Raw genomic sequence first — 17,709 nt, 5'->3', positions numbered from 1 at the left:
TTTTGAAAATGCCCGGGGTGTCATTGCTGCTTCTGAAATGGGGACAGATAGTTCCTCCCCAGAAAACAAAAGTTCTGCCAGGCCCTTTTTCTTCAGACTTGCTGCTTTCTCTGAGAATGAAATCAATGTGATATAATTGGAGACTTTTCATTCTAAGATAATTCATCCTTACAGTGTTAAAATTGGTGTTGCAGACTTGGAACATGCAGTAGCTTATGTCAGGATGTGTCCTGGTTCCATTACTTGCTGAAGGAATATAAATTACATTCATTTGCAGTACACTATTAAAAAATGGTAAAATAGTTGCAATTCTTGCTTGAAGACACTAGCTGATACCCCTTCATCTTTTTTGTTGTTGTTGTTGCTTTCTTCACTCCCTGGAGTGGTCTCTGGTGGGTGCCATTGACAGCCAAAAACTATGTAAACCCAGTGCTTAAAAAACATTATGGGGAGAATATTTATTAACTGGTTAAAGTATGGGGCTTGTGAATTAAAGTAACACACTAAGAAAAAAAAACCAACTGTTTTTCTAGTAGTAGTTCTCAGTAACAACCAGTAAAATTGTGTTGACCTATTTTCTTTTGAATGAATTCGTTTCAGAAGAATATGGTGTTTATACTGTTTTCTGTAACCTGCCCTGGAAAAGTAAACAGTCTAGAAAGAATCTGTAATTTAAATGGCTCCTGAAACCTTCCTGTGTTTCCCACTTTTACTTACCCTCAGCTTGCAACAGCTGAAAGTTCCCACAGTTGGGTCTTGGATAAAAGCCAGACCTCTCCTCCGCTACGTCAGACTGCCACACACCATTGCCTTTTCAAGATACACAGCAAATGGTTAAGAAATTGTATTTTTCTGCCTCTCTTACAAGATTTGACATTTAGCTATTAATAAATTAGTGAAACATGTTTGGATTATTGATCTTAGCATTAGGCTTATGAGCTCGATGAGTTACACAGTACCTGATGATTTTGGGGTGCTTTTAACACTGGTTTGAGGTGATGCCATGATTCTGCCAAGTGACTATTGGGGCAGAGGGTAGGGCTGGTGGAAATATCAGGTAAGAATTTTCCTATGTTTAAACTTGTGCTAAAGAAGCTACCTGTGGTGTAACTCCTTATGAATTAGTGTCTTCTGACTCTAGTGGAATTTTTCACCCACTTGGTCAATCTTGAATTCTTTACTGTCAGTGGATGTACACCTTCTTTTTGCCTCACCTGTCCTGTGCCCTCTCCCCATCCCCACGATGTGCTGTTTCTGAAATATTGGCTTTGGCTTGGTTCTCTGAATGTTTTGCAACTTGGATTGAGCTTTGGGCACCCTACTGACCGTGGACTTCATCTACACTTAATGTTATGGTTCTTGGAGAGGGGAAGCAGGTGGCAGTCTGCTGTTGGCATAAAACTGTTTTGTTTTTGTTTTTGTTTTCCTTTTCTTTTTCCCTTAAAAGTCTGGGAAGAAGGCCGTCAAAGCAGTCCTGTGGGTTTCGGCGGATGGACTCAGAGTTGTAGACGAGAAAACAAAGGTTAGATTTCCCTGGGCAAAAGTTTTAAATCTCTCTGTAATAATGTACGTGCTGTATCTTCAAAGGGACACCAATCTTTATGTTAATGCAAGTGTTGGTATTTGAAAGGAAGACTGAAGTGTGTAATTAGCTTAATCATTTCTTGCTTTGTAAACATACATAAGCCTGCTAATTTTTTTCCCAGTTAATTCCACACTATTCTTGAGACACATTTTATAAAAAATGCAAGTGTAGCACAAGCTTGGAATATTTTTTGTTGCATTTACTGGAACAACCCTTTTTTCTCCCCAGTAAGTTCTGTTGACAGTGAACTTGGAGAGTCCCTTGACTTTGTTCTGCACCACTGCAGAAGGTTGCAATAATAATACACAGGCAAACTCACATTAATCAATATAATATATAGATAAATCAATATAATTTTCAGTGCATCCAAATCCTAGAATGTGTCTGAAAGAACAAGAGCTTCCAAGAATGCAGTGAAGAAAGTAATCTAAATAGAAGGTTGTGCCTTCAGACTCAAGCTAAATAGTATCTGAGTATATCAAATTTGATAGTCTCTAATTCTAATATCTAAGCTGTTGGTCTGAAGTGGAAAACTGATGTATTTGTGGCATCCTTCTAGATTGTTTTACAATTTTTTTATTGTGAAATTACAATTTTTTTGGTGAAATAGCAGAGTATGTACCACCAAGGCACCTGTGTGCAAGTAAGAGCAAATGATTCTTGGTTTTATGTAGATGTAGGCAGTTAGAAATAAGAGCTTTAGGCTTCCTACTACAAGTGTTCTAGTATTTTAAAAGATGGCATGGCTATCAGAACGGTTTTAACTCTTCTCAATCTGAAATAATTTGCTTTATATTCATATCATTTAACACTTACTTTGTCAACCTACAACATATTTCTACAAACCAACACTGGCAGGCAGAGATAATTCATATCCCTCTGCAGTACTGCCTGTCAAATATCTGCTCTGTGGCTAGACTTCTCCAGGGCTGCTGTTATGGAATGCTTCATCAGGGCTAAAACTGCCATCTCTCAAGAATCCAGTTCCTAATACAAACATACTGATGTGAGTGAACTCAGTCTACTGATTGCCTCATTTAAAAGTAATAATACATTATTTTTAGAAATGTTGTTGCATATATGTAATATTTTCAAATTGAATTTTAATAAGATGTGCAGACTCTGGAGTTAATGTATAGTATGGGATTTAAAAAGAGAATATACTGTTGCCTCCTGGTGGTTCAGTACATCAGCAGAGGTGCCAAATACTAGCCACCAACCAAAAGAAAGAATTTTGAAAAAAAAAAATGTTGAGAAAATAATTTTAAATGAAGATGACATAGTCTTAAACTGTACTATCTCCTTTATAAAAACACTTCTATATCAACCTATGGGACTAAATCAGGGATGTTTAATACTACCAGTGCTGTTGGTGCTTTTCCATTGCATCCCAACTAGTTGGCAGATCAGTTTTTGCTCTTTTTGTAGAAGCTGCTAGACTTTTTCACACTTAAAGAACTTTCCCATAAGTTTCAGTTTATATTTTAACCACAGTAAAGACTTTTTGATTGCAAGACTATGGAGCTGCTGTAAAAATAATAAAACAAAATAAAAATAAAAAATAAAAATAAACCAAAACAAAAATGTGTGCTTCCATAGTCTAGAGAGAGATCATGGGAATTGTTTGGGTCCCTAAATTCTTAAGTGGTGCCTTGGCACACTTCTACCAAAGGTGTCTGTTGGAAAATGTAATCTGTTCTTTTTGTTTCGTAAGGGGAACAGATTCTGAATGGTGACTTTGTTGACAGGTAATTTATAGCCAGATCAGCTTACCCTCTTTTTGCTATAACTCATCTTTGTGCAGTTACTACTAGAAATTACTTTTTCAGTGTTTTTCCATATTTGCTCATGTTTCTTTTATTGTGGGGGGGATTTTTTCCCTCTAGGATCTTATAGTTGATCAGACAATAGAGAAAGTTTCTTTCTGCGCACCAGACAGGAACTTTGACCGGGCATTCTCGTACATCTGTCGAGATGGCACAACGAGACGCTGGATATGCCACTGCTTTATGGCCGTGAAGGACACGGTAAGTTTAATGTGGTGTGTGCCCAATGCTTCTAGCTCCTAGATCAAAGTAATGGTCAGAAAAAATTGAGTACCTGGAATACTGCAATATGGTTTGACTCCAGCTGGAATATTACTTACTTCTTGAAAATTATTTTAGTTCTAATTCCCTATATCTGAATTATTTGCTGCTGCTCTGTGGTGGTGTCTTGTGGAGAGAAATGGTGCTCAGCATGTGTATAATAGGAAAGCAGTCAACCTCAGATATCTGCAGCTGAAAGGAACTACTCTTCTAAGAATAGATGGAAAATTTTCTCATCTGAAAATATTTACAGCCAAAAACTGAAACAGCAATGACAGTTTTTCCAGGATAAAATCAAAGTTAATACAGACTGGTTATGAATGAAGTCTCTTGTATGCAAATGTTTTCTTGAATGTTAAGGAATGGAGCTAAACTTAATTAAATTAGCATTCTGTTTGCTTCTAAGTGATAGAGGTGTTTTGAGTGGAAGGTTTAAGTAAGTTACCTCTATCAGTTTCTTGCTGTGTAGTCTTAAGTAAGTTATTTAACTCCATGATCTGGCCTTTCCCTCTCTCTGCTTTTTGTTGATTCCTACCTTTATTATATTGTGCTTGAAACCCCATGCAGATTTATTGCATGAACTCCACAGAGCTGCATGTTCAGAGTAGTGATACTTGACAATTTATCATTTCTCTTTAAACAGTGAAGTTAGAAATTCCCAGTAAAACTTAAGCTAGAGCTGGAACATTTCTGTTTTCCTCTGTGAATAACAGGTCAATTCGCTTACTGATTATGACAGATGAGTTGAGCTACTGGTAGCAATAGTGCCTATGACTCAACTGTGGCTGCCGTATCAGCTGGGTTACTGGACTTCCTCCGACATCAATTTCCTTTCCTTATTGCAGTTATTGGATAATGGATCCTTTTGACCTCACTGGTGAATAATGGAAGTGCTTTTCAGAAGGCACTCTTAACTTGTGCATTTGGTCAGGGCCATTAAGAGGTGTGAGTAGTCACCACTGTACTTCTAATTTTCACACTTACACACAAAGGTTGTGTCTCCCTGAGCCCTCTGTAAACTTGCTCCGAGAATTGCACCTATCTGTCCTTCAGGGCTTACACCTTAAGATGGCTTCAAGAGAGCTTCTTTGTGCACAGATGTATCCAGAGGCAAGCGATCAATGTGGGCACTTTATCACCCTGTCATCTTAGCAACAGTTGAACTGAACAGGTTATCCAACAGTCTCCTTCATTCCTTGGTGCCCTTCTTGAACATGGCTTGTGCATTAGTAGTTGGGTGTCTTTATGTACAAGGTTTAATTTTAGAGCCGTACTAAAGGCGAGCAGTTACAGTAGTTCTCTGTAATGCCTGAATTAGATGCATCTGTAAAGGCAGGTTATCACTTTGCGATGCTTGAAGCACATGTATGTTTCTGTTCCAGTCACTGTATGACGCAATGTTGTCTTGTGCAGGGGGAAAGGTTGAGTCATGCCGTGGGCTGTGCATTTGCAGCGTGCCTGGAGCGAAAGCAGAAGCGAGAGAAGGAGTGTGGAGTGACTGCCACCTTTGATGCCAGCAGAACCACATTCACTAGAGAGGGGTCGTTCAGGGTCACTACAGCTACTGAACAAGCAGAGAGAGAGGAAATTATGAGACAGATGCCGGATGCTAAAGGTACGGGATGCAACATAAACAATCATCTGTAGCGAGCAAAACCAGCAGTGAGGCCTGTGCAAGGATCTAGGCTTGACCTCCTTAGAGTGTTCCCTCTCGAACCTTGCTATGTTCAAACAATATTCCCAGATTCTTGTCACTTCACAGGATGCAAAATTGCTCCCAGGTTCACTCAGAACGCATTTTCCCACATCTCTTCTAGAAAAGGTGCAAGTGGCTTCATATGTGAAAGCTGCTTCTGCTTTGTTTTGTCAGCCTGCTTTATGGCAGAGGACACTGTAGGTACTATACTAAAAGGCTCTATTAGAAAATTATTATAAAAATAGGACAAGTTTGCCAGACACATCTAAAGCTTATGGTAAATGAACAGAAAATGAAATGGATTTTTCTTAAAAAAGAATGTAATTTTTTTACTATTTTTATGTTAGATTACAGAGTGTATGTATGGAATAATACTACATGAGGGAAGAACAGAGTGTTTTCTAAAAAAACCAGAACAAAACAACCACCTCTTCCCCATTAAACACACAACTGTTACACCGTTAATTACATTCAAAACTAATAACTAACTGACTTTAGAGTAGAATTAGTGTTCTGAAACTGAAGTGTAGAACTTGTTACTCAAGTATTATTACAAGTACTGGAGTTCTACAGCTAACAAAAAATAAATATAAATATTGTTCATAACTCTCTATAGTGGAGTCAAACTTTTGTTTCAGAGGATTTCACAGCAAGTTTTATGCTGCTCCTCGATTGCAAAACTTTAATCTTTGTTTTCATCATCCATCTGCTTGTTCCCATACGTTAGTTTTAGAATGTGCTAAATGAAGCTTAAACACAAGGCCTTTGTTACTCGAGGGCATGAGTCAAAGTCTTGACTCAATGAAGGTGTGTGAAATCCTTTCCAAGAAAGACTGATTAGAAAAGTTTCACTTGAACGAGCAGCTGCAACTCATGGGTACTGAAGCTTGCAAGACAACATAATTAGTTCCTCCTACCATTCCAGCTCCTCAGAAATCTCTAGTCTGATTCCTCTCTTTACCAGACTTCTAGTTGTTCTGCTGATGTGTCAAAAAAAAGGTAATTGTTTTTCCTAAAACATTTGGAAAACGATATAGGTAAAATAATAGTTCATACCAGCATAGAGAGATTTTCCCCTTGTCGTGCTGTGTCGATGATCCCCAAAGCCAATTCATTTATGAGTGAGAGAGAGTTTTCCTAGAGATGGAAAAAATCCCCATTGCTATTTTATTATTTCCTGGAAGAGCTGGGGAGCTGCAGCCTGAGCACTGAATGCAGCCTAACTCATTAAGTGCTGCTGCTACCTTTGGCCTGCTAAAGCTTGTGCAGTGTGTTTGGCTGCTGCTGCTGATTCTGCAGGGCTGGCAGGGTGGCTTTTGAAAGAGGGTTCTAGAGTTGGGTTCTGTTCCCTGTTGCTGCTGAGCTGTGGCACCCTAAGTCACTTAATACAGTTCGTAGTAATATTTTGGCCATGGTTCTGTGTGAGACAAAGTAGACGTCTCAAACACACAATCCATTTTTCACTCTTACTCATAAATGAATTGCAAGTATTTCTAGAGCTGGGGTGTCAGGAACAGCTAGAGAGAATACATATGTAAAGCTGTCATTTCTGGGAAGTGGCCTTAGTAAGCCGTGGAGCCTGGATGTATGTAGAGTGACACGGTGGAGCCCATGGAGGTATACAGAACTGATTTTTCTGCTGTGCTATTAGAAATGCATTTGGTATGCAAATCCTTGCAATTTCTCTTTTCAGAACAAATGGGAATGGGGCAGGCAGCTGAACAGTACTTTGCTTTACTCTTCTAACTTCACCCTGTTTCCTCCAGCAGTTGAACCAGAAGTGAAAGCAGCAGCACCAGGTGCTGCACCAAACAATACTGCCCCCTCTTCTGGCTCACCAACCTCTCCTACTGCTGAAGTTGCTGCCTCTCTGGATAAAGAAATGAGCAATCCCCACGCTATCCCACGGAGACATGCCCCTATAGAGCAGCTTGCCAGGCAAGGGTCTTTCAGGGGCTTCCCTGCCCTTAGCCAAAAGATGTCTCCTTTTAAACGCCAGTTGTCTTTGCGAATAAATGAACTACCTTCAACAGTGCAAAGGAAGACCGATTTCCCCATGAAAAACTCAGGTAAAATCAAATGGTTCCAGTGAAACATTAGCTTATATTATCTGTTCCTCCTTTCTTTCTCTGTGCCTTCAAGTAACTCCTTATTTTCTAGTAAGTCCTTCTTCGTGTTACCATTTATCATGAAGAAACATTGCTATACGTCAGAAAAATTCTGCTTTGGAAATAGTCAAGAATTTCAAATGCACTGTCCACGTGCAGAAGACAAAATATTGTAATCACTGTCTGAAATACTGGATCACAGCTTAAGTGCTCCAGGAATGGGTGTTGGTGAATTAGTAGGTGCTGGCTCTTCCTTCTGAGTCACTGAACCAGTTCTTCCACTTACTGTCAGGGCATCCTGAGAGACAAATCCCTTCAAGTCCTTAACCACTTGTCAGGGGATCATGTGATGCTTGTCTGTCCTTCTGCCTGTCTGAATTCTTTCTGAGAGCAATGAAATTGCTTTTCACCTTTCGTTAAAAGAAACTTTAATATATAAGTGGTACGGTTTCCATGTGATGGTGCTGTGGTTTTCTAGAAGTCATCCCAACATAAACACCTGGGGTGCTCAGTACCTCACATAATGTCCTAGAGTTCCCTTAGCTGGGTTATCCTGGAGGCCAGCTGTACTCTCACTTGGCAACAGGGCTCGTTTTGGGGTTCTAAGCTTTGAAGTAAAAATCACTGTGGCAAAGGCAAACTCAACAAAAAAACTTAGTCTGACTTCTCTTATAATCCTTGTTTAGTGACCTGTGCTTTAAGACCAGCACTGAGTTGATCAGTTTTACAATAATAGTGCACTACTCGCTAGTGATACTCACTGAGCACACTAAAATCTGAATTTTTCATGATTCAGAACAATTATGATGCATGTTTCCATATATGCCACTGCCAGTGCTGCTTACTGTCACACTACATGCACTGTATTGGACTGTCCCTCAAAGAAGCAATTTTTGGGCATGCCTCCCCCTATATTTTAGGTATGGTGCATGTTGAGTCCAGCCATCTTACGTTTCTTACAGTATTTGTGCTTGATTATGCCTGCTTTTGTCAGTTCTGTGCAATGAAGGACTGATGATAGGTACTTTTGATAAACGATGCAATTAGTAATAATGAGAACATCTGGTAAGCTGGCAGTTTTACTCCAGATGTTACTTTATCCACATGATGCTGATACCTGGTTTAAAACTGAGTGTCCATTTTATTTGAGCATTCAGCTTTTGCTTTTATTATTTTAGCACAGGAGCTGGGGATTTCGGCTACTGCTGAACTGGAACAATCAACATTCTAACTCCAGAATTAACTTGCTGCTCTGCATTGCTGTCAGCACATTTAAACTTCATGTAGTTACTGCAGAAGTATGTTGTTGGAACACTTAAATCTATCACAAGTATTTTTATTTCACAGAGTGCCAAATCTTAATACCAATCCTTGATATGTTTAGCACTTTAATACTGAAAGATTTAGATCTCTACTAAAGCTATAGAAAACACTTTTATTTCTGCTATGAGCATCCTTTAAATTTGGAATGGTGATCTCCTTACCCTCTTGACTTAGTCACAAAATACACTAATGTGGTGTTCTATTTTAGGTCAGATTGTCAACACTAATTTTTAAAAAAAGCAGTCATGCAAATCAGTGGCAAGAACATCTAGGATATAAGGGAACTAATTATATTTCAATTTCACATTGGTATTTGTAAATTGTTTCTGTATCCTTTAAACTTCCAACTTAATGAATTCTGTTTACATTTTAGTCCCTGAGGTAGAAGGGGAAACAGACAGCATTAGCGCCCTGTGCTCTCAGATCACCAGTGCTTTCAGCACACCCTCAGAAGACCCTTTCTCTTCGGCCCCCATGACAAAACCAGTGACAGTAGTCGCACCACAGTCTCCTGCCTTTCAAGGTTTGTGATTTCTTTGCGTGCCGCGGTCACGCTGGATTAGGCTTGAATGCACAAAATGTTGCTTTCCAGTAACACATGGTCTTAATTTCTTGTGCAAGTCCTGTTACCAGTATTTTGGGTGAATGCATCCGGCTTTTTTCATCTTGTCTGTTTAGTTTTTCTGTGGTTTTGTTTTTAACAAAAAATCCATGCACCTACCACACGATAGTTACCTGTAGAAGGGACTGGCATTGAGATAATAGCTATTTTAACATTCTGCCTCCTGAACTGCAAAAACCTTACGAATTGTGTGTCATAGGAACCAAATCTCACAAGAGAAGAGGTTTTGTGCCACCACAATTACTATTTTTCACACAAATTCTTAGATAAGTTGTGGAGAGATAGAACTCATAGCAACTGCTAATCTTCATTTCACTGCTGTGCTTTTATGCAAGTTGTGTGAAAAAAGAACCACTCCATGTTAAATGGTAATTGTTACTTTGTATCTAAAATGTGTTATTTTGAATCTGAAATTAACCATACAGTAACTTCTGGTGAGCCCTATCTCTTCCTTATAAAAACAACAAATTTAACTTCAGTTGGTCATCAGAATTCAAGGCTTCTTAAAATACATAATTAATTCACCATCCCACAATATTCTGAACAAGTGCTGGCTTGGTGAAATGGAATTTACTACTTTTATTGTCTGTCAGTCCATTTTGGCTAATTTACACAAACTGCTGTCATGTGGAAGTGTCTGAAGTTGTTGTATGTTGATAGGTATGACCTGGCCCACTAATATTCCAGTCACGTGCATGCCTTGCATGAATTAATCGCACTGATGTTGTCTGCTCCCATTTTAGTTAATGGCACTGCCTCTGCCTTCTGTGTGCTTGCTGCTAAACCATCCCAAGCTGCTGTAGTGTCCACAGCTATGCCAGTTCGTGAAACCAATCCTTGGGCTCATGCTCCTGCTGCTAATACTGGAGCTGCAGCCGTGGTCTCTGGTAAGATTGGAAGTAGATCCGGTGCACTGCTATAAGAACTTGGATCGAAAGCACAATTGAGCCCTTGAGACAACTGTCAGTGCCATTTAATGGCAAGTGGAAGGAACAGGAACAAAAGCCGGAAGTAGTAGCCTTTTGCACAAGTGGATGGAGGGAAGCGATGAACTTGCTGGTTCTGGGTCTATAACCTGGACTGATTTTTATTTTGGCAGCATTTTAGAAAATTCAGTGCTTAAAAAGGAAGTAATGAAGTTGTGTATGTCTATGTGTGTATGAAGGGGAAAGAACTGATGTGCACCCAAATTAATTTTTGTGTGTTCTTTCCACTAACGTACATAGGGATGGATTAAGTTGGTTGCTTAAAGGCTTTAGAGGTTCATTTCCCCTGCTTAGTGAGTTCAGTCTGTTCTCCAGGCCTTGTCTGCAGCTATACACAGTGTAGAGAGGTACCTGAAATGGCTGCCATCCATGCGGACACATGTGGTAGAAGGCTACAATCTTAACCAGCGCAATTTCCTGGTAGAGGAGCCACTTGACAAGAGAAACTTGGCTAGTGAAGTAGTAGGTTCTCCTTGGCCTCGTAAGAGCTCCAAACTTTGTCTTCAAAACAATTTCTATAGCTTTGTGTTCTAAGTCCACCAGTCCTAGCTGTACATTCAGAAACTGATACTCCCCAGTCAGAGGAAGTCGTGGTTATGGACTAGATCATTGCCACCAAGTTATGAGTGCAGGCAGCAGCTCTTCTGCATGCCCTAAAGTCTCAGATGTCTCCTATGAAGAAAAACACCCATAATCTGCATTTCAGCAAAAAGCTCGTCTAGCCCTTCTTGATGAGTGTCTTCCTAGAACAGAACAGTGCAGTGGATGCATAAAGATGTGTTTGTAGCATCTTTCAGTCGTGGTGGGAGGAGGTCTGTCTGTCCTTGTGTATATCCTCCAGCCTTTCTAACTAATAAAAGGGTGAGGAGTGGAAATATCAGTGACTTGCCCATGCTTTCCTTTCCAGGCACTGAATGGAGCAGCACCTCCTCAGGTGCAGCCTCACCAAGTCTCTTCCAAGGAAATCACAGACGTACTCCCTCAGAGGCAGACCGCTGGTTGGAAGAGGTCTCAAAGACTGTGAGAGCCCAACAGCAGCCAACCTCCGCCCCGGCCCCACAGCCACTGCTCCAGCCTCCTCCAGCAGCTCCAGCCTCCCAGTCAGCACCAGCCTTCCCAGTCAGCACCTTCATTGCGCCTCAGCCTGTGCCGGTGGGTGTGGTCCCGCCCATGCAGCCAGCATTTATTCCAGCTCAGCCCTATGCTGTAGCAAACGGGATGACCTATGCAGCCCCAAGCGTCCCTGTGGTTGGAATCACACCTTCCCAGATGGTAGCCAACGTCTTTGGCACTGCAAGCCACACTCCAGCAGCCCACCCGCATCAGTCCCCCAGTCTCATCAAACAGCAGACGCTCCCGCAGTACGAAAGCAGCAGCGCCACAGCCAGTCCTTTCTTCAACCCCCCCGCGCAGCACAACGGCTCCGCCGCTTTCAACGGAGTCGACGGTGGGAAATGGGCTGCCGAGGACAAGCATTCCCAGCCCCCCGCGGCTGCTCCACAGGTAGACCCGTTTGAAGCACAGTGGGCAGCACTAGAGAGCAAGGCGAAGCAGCGCACTAACCCCTCCCCAACTAACCCCTTCTCAAGCGATTTACAGAAGACATTCGAGATTGAACTTTAAGCAGTCCTGCGGGGGAGATGGATAAATTGTACATTAGGATAGAGGGATAAAGGGAGCAAAGGGGACTGTCACCGATCAGTTTGCTTTGATAATCCCAAAGGTCCCTTAAAACAAAAATGGGTTAGAAAGAGGGAGCATTATGGGGAGGACATAAACATACAGAGAATTTAATTTGCAGTTCTTAAAAAGAATCCTGGAGTCACCCCAGTCTGCATTCCCTCCTCACTTGGAAAGCTGGAAGTTGAATGGAGCAAATAAAGGCACCCAGTCCCAAAGCCTGTTCTGCAGAAACATCAATCATCTCACACAGAAAGGAAGGCAGATTTTTGTACCTGTGTCCTTCTGATGCCCTGCAAGTCCTGGATGTTCCCCCTCAGGGAAAAATGGGGTAGGGTGGGGGGGGGTTGATATGGATGGGATGTTGTCACCTTAGCAAAAGCTAGGTTTGTGGAAAAAGTTGAGCTTCCATTTTGAGTAACAAAGTGAATATTATATGTAAAGAATAAAGTAAAGCCAAAATCTTTATTTTTATGCATTTAGAATATTTTAAATAGTTGGATATTAAAAGCTGTATGAGTTGTAAGTAATCTTGCCAAAGGTTAAAAAAACGGGGGTTGGATGTAAGAAATTGTACATAAGATTGATTTATCTCTGATTCTTATTGTAAGTAATATTGGGGGGTGGAAAAAGGGGCTCTAGCTTGTTCTTGTATCTGTTCATTGTAAGTAGCATATTGCAACAACAATCACAACCAATAAGTCATTATATCGTAGTTTTAAACAAAGAAAATTAAAGAACAGTATTGTCATGGTTTGAAAACCATGGTGAAAACTTACTGTTTTTTATTGGAATCAGTCTACATATTCTATATAGTATGATTTTTCCTTTCATATATTGCTGCAGTTTCTTTGTCTTAATCTATTGGTTCTAACACTACTGTGACAACTTACTGTAATCATATCTACATCCTGGGACTGCCTGGGAAACCATTTTATGTTTGTCTGTCAATAATTCTTAGCAGTTTTTAACTTTGGTTTTATTTTTTCCCACTGATTTGTGAAACGTTGTGGTTAAGGCTGCAGCTGGTCCAGGTTCTGCCTCTGGTGACTTGTGAAAACCATCTCATTTTAACTTTACTTTTAAACTTTGGCCTTACAAGCAAATGTAAGTTATATATATTTGTACTGATGATTTATAATCTGCTTTAACAGAAATAAATGTTGGTGGTAGAAGCACTGTCTGTGAAAGCTTTATTTCCCACCCTGATTCAGTTTTCAGTATTTACCCTTCTGGGTATCCTCTGTGTTGTTAGGTGAATATAGGTAAGCCCTGCTTGCCAACCTAAAAGCTTAAGAATAATATCTTAACACCTCTCATTTATTACAATGTAGGGTTACTTTGAACTTAAAGATTGAACTTGCAAAACATCAAATTCTGAGTTTGCATCACTACATTTTCTGTCACTGAATATTTGCAGAGAGACAAATATGAGGACACTAACATTTAGTAAGGGCAAAAAGGAAAACTCGCTTTGTTTTTCTTTCCCCTACTACTAAAAGGAGCCCTATGAGATGACAGTGTATGTTCGCTCCTTTTCTGTTCTTCCAGTGAGCTCATATCTACCCTGTTAGTATGACTGGTTCTCACTGCAGTCTTATGGGCACCATGTCAGTTTAGACTCAAGGAAAAGTCAGACTCCGTAACGTGAAGGGGAAGAAATGCTCCCTTTGTCTGGCCCTAGTATTGGAGCTTGCCAGCAGCTTCCCTTTCCAGGCGAGTACAGTGAGTCTCACAGTGACACAGTCTAAAAAACGGCAACTTTTTACTTTACAGATTTTTACCTGTTTTCAGTATGATATGAATAGTAATGGAAACTCTCCCTTGTAGTTATTTGAGTTGGTATTAAAGCTTTTCTCAGCTTCCAAAAAGCTAACAATCATTGTAGACATCTATAATAGGAAATAAAGTCTTAATGGCCAGTCTTCGCGAGCGAAGATCCGGGGAAGGTCTTTCCACCTTCCAGCCTGCGCATTGGATTTTTTTAGGTGAGACACAGTGTGCGCGGAACTGAGCCCACCCTTTAATCCTAAGGTTCATCTGCCGGGGCCAAGCGAGCTTGGACGGTGGCAGCGAGGTCCTTAGGACGTAGGTGGGTTGCCTTTAAGGGCTAACGAGCCCCACCTGCCCGGGAGTGGCCCTGACCGGGAATCGAACCCGGGTCTCCGCGGTGATAGCGCGGCGCCTTTACCCCCTAGACCACCAGGGGCTCCAGGAAATAAAGTAGCTATAGCTTATTCTGTTCGTTTCATATCTTTCACAGTAAGTGCCCCAAGATAGCTGAAAATAGCCCAGGATAGCTACACCCTTCTCCTACCCCAGAGATAAGAACTTCCTACAATCCATTGTTTAGGGAAGAAAATAAAGGTCTTGATTCTTGGATATAAAAAGTAAACATTGAGTCAAGTGGTTAAGTAAGTGGTACTACAGAGAGGGAGAAGCTCATCTTGTCAAATAGAAGAAATGTAAAGACCCATTAGATAACTTTTTACAGTGATGGCATGTATTTAAAGCAGGGAACTGCATGCCTGCCAATCCCATCCTTCCTGCCATGGTTATGCAGCTGAAAGGAGGTCAGAATAAACTCTCCCTTAACCAAAGCACTTTCAGTGTCAAAGTCCTGGCTATCAGAATGCAGGGGGCTGTTTCAGCCCTCATAAGTCTTTAGAAAGCACTTCCTGACCCCATCTTGTGTAACCATACAGCTTAAATGATAGCTGACTACAGAGAATATTTAAATACCCTAAAAATAGTGTCTCTGACATAGTAAAAAGGAATTTTATAGAACTGACTACTTACACTGGGACAAGAGTCTGATACACCTTCTAACCATGCCCATGAGCAGGTCTGCAGCCCTTGACTACCGGTGGATGCCTGCCACATATAAACTGAGGGCTTCAATAAAACTGGAATTTACAGCGTCTGTGTAGTCCCCTGGCCTCAAAAGACAAAATCACACTATAATATCCTAAATACACAAAAAGCTGCCGGTCTGAGCTGTTAAATGCAAAAATATGTACAAACACAATTTGAAATTTTCAGGACACCCTTGTTCTTAAATAACCAATGATTTCTACTTCAAAACTTTACTGTAACACCTGCCTTGCATTACAGCAGAGGAAGTTTTCCCTAATCAAATTAAAGGGTCTTAACTAACTGCAAAATAAGTATTTTTTTCTAGCAAGCAAAATCTGTCAGACCACAGAGAGAGACCCAGCCCCAAATAGCTGTGTGACTGTCACCTCTCGCTCCTGTACTGGATTGCTGCTAGACTTCTCTGTTTTGTTCACATCTTGAAGCAGTGTATTCAGTCCTGAAGCCACACCTGTGCTGACTAGAGTGCAATCATCAGGTCAGTAATTCTTATTTTTAGGTCCATCTGAACTGATTTACTGGACTTAGAGTACAAACCAGCTTTAGGTGTCAGCCTGAGGATTTACATCTATTTATTGCTGCTGCTCTGATGGGTACCGAGTTGGAACTGAAGGCGAGTGGTGTGAGCACAGTCCTGAATTAGCTACTTCCTTAGAAGCCTTAAAGTAACACAAGTAGAAGACAAAAGTAAAAAAAAAAACAAACATCCACCACCCCCCAAGCAAAACATCAGCATCTACACACCAGTCTCCTAGTTTATAGCTACATCTATGCAAATAATACATGGATAATGATGCTAATTAGTATGGTCAACCCATCGAAGTCCTAGCAGGGAGTTTGGAATGAGGAAGAAGGGGAGTGTCAGGGCTGATGCTTGGGTAAAACAATAGTGTGGAAACTGTAAAAAAATGCTTTTGCTCAGAATGAGTTCCATTTTGAGATACTGAAGATGCCCAAGGGCCTTTCCTGCTTTAACAAACCCATGATATAATCTCACCTTCTGCCCTCTTAACGCCTGAGACTTTCAGAGCTTCATCCGTGTTGGTCTTGAAATGAAGGCTGCTTTTCAGCTACAGCTGCTGTGCATCTGGAAGTCCTAACTTGTTAGCCCATAGCAGCAGGCATCAGCCCAGGCCACATGCTGAACCAGGCTTTCCCTGACTTAACTTTTTCCTGGAAAGCCAAGCTTTCTCAGACTTAACTGAGACTACAGCAGGTCTTTGGGAGGTTTATTCTGTTAACTCAAATGCACCTACACATGTATTTCTGTGTGTATACTATTTGTTTCCTCCAAGCTGAAACTCAGTGCAGTGCTACCACCAACCCCAGTTTTGCGATAAGTTGAACAGCACAGTTCTGGTTTGAGGAAAAAAAATTATCTGTTGAGCCTTCCTAGAATGAGTGATATTTAAACTGCAGCATCTCAGAACAGTGTTGGCATATTCATCTAAATTACCCCTTACATTCACGAAGGGCTAAACCTGTTTTTCTATTTTGTCTTAAGCTTTCTGTGAAGAGTTGCTCCTGTGTTTCCCTGCAAAGCTGATTACAGTAAAATAGAAACCAAACTGACCCTACTAGAAATTTGTCTAAGGTCTACTGGAATAAAACAGCTACAGTAACATGACATTACAGCTGCATCCCCAGAGCTAGTAATCCCCTAGAACCTGTACACTAATTTTATATGCATCAAGCTGTTTCTCATTTAGCTGTCTGCATTTAGCTGGAAAGCACTCCTCAGGATTACAAATGTTCATTGCTCATTAGTGCTTTGGTTAAGGTGGTTCAGGCCCATCTTCAGGCACTTCAGAGGTTTGTTTTTTTAAGAGCACTTCTCTCTTGCTTGTAGGAAGAACTGGTGTCTCCCTCTTTCATGCTGGTTATCTGCTTTCTCTAGCCACATCATCCTTACTTTCCCAATATGATCTTGATACGTGAATGACAGCACCTACCCTTAAGAGATGGATTAGGTACAGCAAGGCACACGGAGGGGGGGAAAAGAGTTTACAATAAACTTGAGGGTAGTGGGTGTCCCACATCTGAACCTTTACACCCACTACACACTGTTCAATTCACCCTCTTGAGCAGCGCGGCGGAGCTCCCAGAACAGTCCCATGCAGCCAAAGAACAGAGTTCAGACTTCCAGCCTTGTCCTGGGTCACCTGTACTTCTCTCTGGGGTGCCTGTCACCCGCGGAGATGCGGCACGCTGGCCTGCGGCCGGTGGCGAGCACAGCTGGCACAGCAGAAGCTGGAGTAATACTCGTTACCACAGAGCTGGGCCTGCAGGATCAGGTCACAGTTGGCGAGGTGGGGCTGGTCCACGCACTCTCTGCTCAGGTCCACAGCGTGACTCGTAGAAGCTGCAGTCAAGCAAAAGGTGAACCAGCTGAAAACTTATTCTCAGGTTGCTTTTCCCTCCCAAAAGACACAGTATGTTCCTGCTTCCTCCACCCCACTGGTTCTGAGGGGATTGTTTTAAATTTAGTCCAGCATCAGGAATGAGATGAGGAATGAGTTTCAAGATGAAACTGACACGTCTGGTGAGGTACAGGAGGAGAATGCAGTTTCAGGGGCTGACCTCCTGACAAGACACCACTCAAACTACACTTTGTGTAAGGCCAGCTGGATAGTGTCCCCAGTCCAACTACAAATCTTGCAGCCAACTATTTGGTCAACCAACTACAGCATTTTGGCTGCCTCAGGATGTTATTTAAGATCCCAGTGCCTTGCTTTCCACCATCCTGCT

At 41.4% G+C, this 17,709-nt stretch overlaps 2 protein-coding genes across 22 annotated transcripts in view; one reads left to right on the top strand and one right to left on the bottom strand.

Annotated features, from left to right (window-relative positions):
- The window catches only part of NUMB (NUMB endocytic adaptor protein), a 91,830-nt gene extending 78,568 nt beyond the window's left edge, over positions 1-13,262 (top strand). For 6 of the 15 annotated variants that reach the window (XM_050336820.1, XM_050336819.1, XM_050336823.1 and 3 more), the window contains 7 exons: positions 1,448-1,522; positions 3,472-3,612; positions 5,086-5,287; positions 7,135-7,437; positions 9,173-9,322; positions 10,165-10,308; positions 11,315-13,262. In XM_050336820.1, coding sequence (XP_050192777.1) covers positions 1,448-1,522; positions 3,472-3,612; positions 5,086-5,287; positions 7,135-7,437; positions 9,173-9,322; positions 10,165-10,308; positions 11,315-12,030 — 1,731 coding nt within the window. In that variant the 3' untranslated portion in view covers positions 12,031-13,262. The remainder of the gene's footprint in view (positions 1-1,447; positions 1,523-3,471; positions 3,613-5,085; positions 5,288-7,134; positions 7,438-9,172; positions 9,323-10,164; positions 10,309-11,314) is intronic. The other 9 variants (XM_050336824.1, XM_050336826.1, XM_050336828.1 and 6 more) reach the window with 4 other exon arrangements.
- Positions 13,060-17,709, bottom strand: part of PAPLN (papilin, proteoglycan like sulfated glycoprotein) — a 56,531-nt gene continuing 51,881 nt past the window's right edge. For all 7 annotated transcript variants that reach the window (XM_050336815.1, XM_050336812.1, XM_050336813.1 and 4 more), the window contains one exon: positions 13,060-17,323. In XM_050336815.1, the coding sequence (XP_050192772.1) occupies positions 17,148-17,323 (176 nt within the window). In that variant the 3' untranslated portion in view covers positions 13,060-17,147. The remainder of the gene's footprint in view (positions 17,324-17,709) is intronic.

This window comes from Myiozetetes cayanensis, unplaced genomic scaffold (genome assembly GCF_022539395.1).
Source record: "Myiozetetes cayanensis isolate MyiCay16 unplaced genomic scaffold, myiCay2020 scf6-25, whole genome shotgun sequence".
Taxonomy (NCBI): Eukaryota; Metazoa; Chordata; class Aves; order Passeriformes; family Tyrannidae; genus Myiozetetes; species Myiozetetes cayanensis.
Note: the sequence above shows the minus strand (reverse complement) of the source record. Positions and strands in the feature narration are given on the sequence as shown.